Below are 6,569 nucleotides of genomic sequence, written 5' to 3'. Positions count from 1 at the left end.
TCTCTCTCTCTCTCTCTCTCTCTCTCTCTCTCTCTCTCTCTCTCTCTCTCTCTCTCTCTCTCTCTCTCTCTCTTCTCTTTTTCACGTATAATGATAAACAGCCGCGTACTCCCTGCAGCGATTACGCAACGCGCTTGGCCTTCTCGTGCCAATTGTAAATTAGACCGCATCATAAATAAATAAATAGCGTTGGGGCGCAATCGGCGTCGCCGATGGCGGACGTATCGGCGGAAGCTGGCGATAGTGGTTGTGAATTAATTGTGTATGCCTGCAATTGATACGTATGTATCGGAAAATATCCGAGAACATGTATTATATGTTATCATTTATTACATATATATTGTGTGAAAAGCAATTTCGGAATTTTTCAAATAAAATATAAACGATTATATATTTATATTTATATTGTTATAATTTTATGAAACAACATATGTAAAGGAGATACAATACAATAGCAGGAGATTATAAGACAAAATAGCGCCTGTATTGCTTTACGAAATTATAACGACACCAAAATACGATTTTCGCATTTTATCTGAAAATTCATTTAATCATTTAATCTAGAATCTAGAAAAAATCTAGAATTATTATATATATAAACGTGTATGTGTATATATATACACGCATCTTTTTTTTTCTTTTTTATTTACAAGCTGTGATAACGCGAGTAAATATTTACGCGTACGCACCGTGAGAATAGCGTCGGCGCATCTCTTCCGGAAATAATGCTCTCGCTTTTGCACGATAAAGATTCGCTCCGGCGAGTTACGCGCTGATAAATTATTTCACAGCGGATGATATTTATTTTTCGGTTTCACGAACGCACACCCGCGCGCTCGCTCGCTCGCGCCAGGTTTAATCCGCGGAACAGACGGCGGTGCAAAAACACCGATTAATCGTCGATACCAGGCGTGCTAATCTCGGGGAATCTGTGCGAGGGATATTACCCGCTTGTAAGCTTATATTTGCCCAAAAGGTCACGGATTTCTCATCGATTAACGATCAAATGATCAGTGGTGCAGTTGACATTTTTCACGATTACGCGGAAAGGGTAAGCGAGCCGCGCGTTGGCGAATATTTATTATTTGAGCGAGCAACACGGGGGGAAAATTAATCTCGTGGCACAATGGCGGAATTAATCACTCGTGGCGCGCTCCACAGATGACGGAAGGACGCGTGTGTGACGTATCGCTGTGTAACCCGTTGACTCCTAATTCAGCAATAGGTAGCGCGAATAAATTACGCGATTCGTTAGGCCGATTGTTTTGCGCACGGAGTGAGAGAACGTGGACGGAAGTCCAAGGAGGAAGAGTGTAAAGGCACCGTCACACCGAATCGCGCCGCGGCATCGCAACAGCCGCTTCACGACCTCCTTTCCACGCGGCCCTCGAGCGAGATTCGTCTAGCGCGCTCTAAGTATAGCCGTCATTGCCGCAATCCCGCGGACGTGTACGCACATTATACGCGAGTCTGATCGAGATGACGATCCTCGTCTGCGCGAGCGACGACAGACCGACACGAGCGCGAAAACAAGAAAGGGGAAAATGGTGCCGGTGGCTCCATTAATGCGCGGATTAAAGCGAGGCCGAGGCGAAAGCTGCGTGCCGCTCGGCATGCAAATTGTCAGCTAAATAATTAACTCGCCGTGGCAATGGAACATTTAAGCGCGCGGCCGTCGTTAACGGAGCTGACGCGGGCCGACGCGACGCTGACGCCGTTCGGTAAACGATGCAACGTGAGTAGATACGACGCGAGAGCTTCAGCCTACTCGCCTGACGTGCTTTTGGCTGAGCTGATTCCGTCGTGCCGACTCTCGGGCCCGGAAGGCTGGAAAATCGCTGCGTTACTTCGTCCATCGCTCCGTCACGTAAAGGAAAACAGTGGCGTGGCTCAAAGTGTGTCGAACTATGCGTGTACTTTTGTGACGGAACGACCAATGAGATTTCCCTCGACTTCATCTTGATTAAGGATTGAGTACCTCTAGAAAGATAGCGTGAGTAACTTTTACTCATACTGAAAGCCTTAAGCTCCTCCCTCCAGTATCTTATCGTTCAGAAATGGATACCCAGATAGACTTTTGTATGATTGAGACAATCAATGATGGAAATTTCACAATCTTTTAAAGACACTTGTGGAATAAATATAGAGAAATTTTATATTATTCAAAGGTGTAAATTTTTTGTTACATCGATCGCTCATTAAAAGTTATATTCAGAATTTCATATTGTATTTTACACGACGTAATCTTGTGGGCGAATTGTTTGTCATAATATTTTTGTATTTCTTTCGTATCATATGAACGTTACATTATTATATGAACCACTTATAATGGATACAATTTTTGCACATCGATCAATAAATCAATTTCGGTCTCACCCGACTTTTGTATTATCCACAAAACAGTGGAATAGGGATTTCGATTCGCGTGCTTAAAAAAGTTGTAATAAAGTTATAGTAAAGTAATCGTAATTATAAGTTATTACTAAGGCTTTTTAAGGGGAGGTTCTACTGTAGAGGTCCAAAATTTATGAACTTTTTACCAATTTTTTTCATAAGGAAAGTAAAAAGATATCAAAGTGATACTTTTTGCATTATATTTTTTATATTTCAACGTACATTTTTTATTTTTAGAAATATAGAAAATTGCGGCTGTAGCTTAGGAATCCATCAGAGCGTGCAACGCGTGGCCAATTGGCGGGAAATCTTGGTCGACAGTTTATCTGAGACAAATAAATCAATAAAATTATTAAAATGTATTAAATTTCTGAGGTCATGAACCTCATTTCATTTGAAAAACTTGAAAATGTACAGAATGGCAGCCATTTGAAATTAAGTACCAATTTTCACGAACTTTTTTCATTTTCAACCTGTTAAAAAAAATAGTTATTTTGGAAAATTTATGGCATTTTGAGGTTTATGGCTTCATAAAAATTGTCTATTTTACGTAGGAAAAAATTTCAAGTCAATCGGATGATTGGTTAAAGCTGTACATTTCCTGCCAGTTTGAAAAACGTGAATTTGAGAAAAATATGTTTAAAGTTTTATTTTATGATAATTTTTAGTTAACTATAATATTTTGCAATTTACATTTCATCAGCGATTCCTGGCTTATAAATCAATCTCTCCTCTTGTTCGAAGAACAAATTTTGCTGCATTAGAGCACTTTTTCTTTCATTTCTTGTTTGTTTTACTAAGCCCGACATTCGTAATTCTGCTGCGTCGATGCGATGTCTATCGATGTTTTTAACAAACTAAGAACGATTCCTAATGTGTTCATTGTCTTCAGAACTGATGAATATCTTTCGTTAAATATATTTATTGCCAGATAAGTCGCGATTTCGACAGTTTTGGAAGCAAAAACAGTGTTTCGGAGCAAATTTCCAAACACATGCATTCAGACATTCGTTGGAGTATTGTGTATTTGCTCCGATACATCGCTGCAGTAAATCATTATTGGAAAGGGCTTCATATATTGGTTGAAGGACTGTCTACACATTTTCATAAACATCGCGCGCGTAGTACCGTTCAGCTCACTTGATTTTCGCTATAAAGTCCGGTTCAACAAGTCATAAATTGCTTTAACATTTTGAATAAAGGCAAAACCCTTTTACAGGCATATTATACACACTTTAGAGATGCAAAAAATGTAAAAATAAAAAAATCAATTGCTTTAACATTTTGAATAAAGGCAAAACCCTTTTACAGGCATATTATACACACTTTAGAGATGCAAAAAATGTAAAAATAAAAAAATCAATTGCTTTAACATTTTGAATAAAGGCAAAACCCTTTTACAGGCATATTATACACACTTTAGAGATGCAAAAAATGTAAAAATAAAAAAATCAATTGCTTTAACATTTTGAATAAAGGCAAAACCCTTTTACAGGCATATTATACACACTTTAGAGATGCAAAAAATGTAAAAATAAAAAAATCAATTGCTTTAACATTTTGAATATTGCAAAACTCTTTTACAGACATATTATACACACTTTAGAGATGCAAAAAATGTAAAAATAAAAAAATCAATTGCTTTAACATTTTGAATATTGCAAAACTCTTTTACAGACATATTATACACACTTTAGAGATGCAAAAAATGTAAAAATAAAAAAATCAATTTTTCTGACACTCCAAAGTAGAACCTCCTTTTAAAGCTTCTGATCTGAGATGAAATCGAGTCTTTCAGTACGAGTAACGGCTGATTTTTCAATCATAGTTCAAATTTAGATTCAAGTTTAGACTGCTTTAACAATATGTTTGAACAGAGTTTCTTAGATTTCGGTTTGAACAGAGTTTCTTAGAGTTTCTGCTTGAAAATCTAAGAAACTTGAAAATCTAAGTTCTAAATCTAAGTATTACTAAATTATATATAATTAATTGTGTACAGATACTAAATTAAATATAAATTAGAATTGTTATCATTAAAATAATATTGAAAAATCGGCCTTAAGAATTGCTCACGCTACCTTGCTGAGGACAATCGTTAAATCATAACATTTTATCACGCGTTTGCTGCACGATGTTGCAACGACAAATTCAACGGGAGTATCGACGAGAGAATAAATCGTCGTACTCGATTCCCGATGGCTGACGAATAAACGCGGGAATCGTTTTCGTGCGCTTACAGTATCGAAGCCTCGCCAAAATTATACCGGTTTCAATAGCCGGCCCACGCCGATCGGCGGGCAACGTGTTCGCCGATCGAAACCCCATCGTCCGGGCGAACGAGTGGCGGACATTAATCCAACGGTGTTTACCGTCGAATCGTTCAAGCATTTCGCGATCGATCGGTCGTAAAGCGCCTGACCGCCGCAACGAGCGACCAGCACGTCGATATAATTCCACCTGATGAGAGAGAGACCTTTACGTACCGCCTCCGTGTTTTTCGAAAGAGAGTAATGTGCGGGCGGGCGAGCGAAAGGAAGAATGGACGGAAAAATTGTACGGCGTTATGGGAGAAAGGCGCGAGAAAGGAAAAGTTAAGCCGTAGTAATGAACGGTCTCTTGTTTCACGACTGACTCGAGATTACGCGCAGGCTCTTCTGACGTGCGCGCCAACGAGAGGTACCAAGAGAATCGACGAGGTATAGCACGGTGGAGAAAAGAAATAATTAAAAGCGTACGAGAGGTTTCATTATATTATAATTTATTATGATGCATTCTCTCGCGCGTCGAGCAGGCGCGTTACCCTACTTGTATTTGCGGCTTATAATCATAAATTGAAGTCATGCATCCAAATGATACAAAATGTCACAGGCAATAAAAAGATAAATAAAAAAAAGTTCGTGATTTACTATCTATATATTATCTGTCTAGAAACATCATATCCGAGAATGGCGATTAAACAACATAAAGACAACGTGCGAGCACAATCGGCACCACGAAGTATGGTAAGTTACTGTAAGACGAGAAGGGAGTGAGTCGAGATCGATGAGCTGGCATTAAAGGGAGGTGCTCTGTTTAAAAAGCGCCATAATAGTGAGCTGGAAAAAGGAAAAAAGGACGGAGAAGAGAAAACGCGGGTCAGAGCGTGGGAGGAGACGAGCCGAAAAAAAAGCATGCAGGAACAAATGAGAAAGACGGAAGGGACGAGTAGGTGGAGTAGAAACTGTAGGTACATAGCGTAGACAGGAGGGAAAGACGTAATAGGGCGTAGAGAGAGGACGGACGGATAGGAGCGAAAGAAACGGTCTGTACGAGGAGGCTACGAAGGGCATCGTGAAGAAAGGCCAGAGGGACGGACTAGGAAGGAACCGATAGTATAGACCGTGCGGTCATCCCTGTGGTTGTCGCTCCATTCTTACGTATTACGCGCACGAACTCGAGCTGGCTCACGTATTACACCATTGCCGAGACAAGGAGCACCTTATTCCGGCACGTCGGAGTGACGAGAACGGACACTGTGCATAGGAGCTGGACTGATGTATGCGTCTTCGCGTATGCTAGAACGGCCTCGAGAGAAAGAGAAAGAAAGAGAAAGAGGGAGAGAGAAGGAAGGCGCGCACGCGTGCGTATGTATGTATATATGTGCGTGTGTTGTGTGGAGGGTGCGAGACAACGCGTCTGAAGGAGAGAGGGCGAGGTAGAACGGAGAGAGGGATGAGAGAGGAGGAGAGAGACAGGAAGACAGCAAGGGAGAATCGCGCTCCGATAAAACGGACAGAGACCGACTGAGAGTGTGTTCTTATCACGACGTGCTTATGCATGTACTCAAGCAATACATGCAAACAGCACATGCACGCGGCCAGGCACGCATATGCACGCGCACAGACGCGCGATCGTTTGTGCAGTACAGACACAAAGTGAGCGACACCTCACCAACGAGACCTAGGCAAGAGAGCTATTTGTAATGCAATAGTGAGAGCATTAGTGGGGAAAGGAAGAGTGGAGGAAGGTGGTGGTAGGTGGAGTGCTTATGGTGGGGGAGAAAGAGCAAGAAAGGGAGAACAGGAGATAGATGGACGTGGAGAGCGAGAAAGAGAGAGGAAGAAGTCGGGGGACAGGAGAGAGATAGGAAGAATTGAGGGGGAAGGGGAGAGACAGAGAGAGAGAGAGAGAGAGAG

General features: G+C 41.1%; 2 protein-coding genes across 15 annotated transcripts in view; one reads left to right on the top strand and one right to left on the bottom strand.

The window, feature by feature from the left end:
* LOC116840400 overlaps positions 1-6,559 on the top strand; it is a 15,469-nt gene extending 8,910 nt beyond the window's left edge. Inside the window, exons 1-3 of one of the 6 annotated variants that reach the window (XR_004377345.1) lie at positions 1,296-1,993; positions 5,323-5,396; positions 5,475-6,559. Coding sequence is in view for 2 of the 6 variants with exons in the window: in XM_032807065.1 (XP_032662956.1) it covers positions 1,652-1,735; positions 5,323-5,396; positions 5,475-5,580 (264 nt within the window). In the remaining 4 variants the exon portion in view is untranslated. Of the gene's footprint in view, positions 1-1,294; positions 1,994-4,939; positions 5,091-5,322 lie in introns of those variants that run through there. The other 5 variants (XM_032807065.1, XR_004377346.1, XM_032807064.1 and 2 more) reach the window with 5 other exon arrangements.
* The window catches only part of LOC116840401, a 40,674-nt gene that overhangs the window by 3,104 nt on the left and 31,001 nt on the right, over positions 1-6,569 (bottom strand). For 2 of the 9 annotated variants that reach the window (XR_004377352.1, XR_004377350.1), the window contains exon 2: positions 2,581-2,720. The exons of 6 other annotated variants lie outside the window; for them this stretch is intronic. The gene's annotated coding sequence lies outside the window, so the exon portion shown is untranslated. Of the gene's footprint in view, positions 1-2,580; positions 2,721-4,658; positions 4,784-6,569 lie in introns of those variants that run through there. One more of the 9 variants, XR_004377353.1, reaches the window with a different exon arrangement.

The sequence above is a fragment of the Odontomachus brunneus genome, unplaced genomic scaffold, assembly GCF_010583005.1.
Source record: "Odontomachus brunneus isolate Ranch 3 - 2012 unplaced genomic scaffold, Obru_v1 Obru_scaffold_009, whole genome shotgun sequence".
NCBI classification, from domain to species: Eukaryota; Metazoa; Arthropoda; class Insecta; order Hymenoptera; family Formicidae; genus Odontomachus; species Odontomachus brunneus.
The sequence above is the reverse complement of the archived record's forward strand: the minus strand, read 5'-3'. Positions and strand labels throughout refer to the sequence as shown.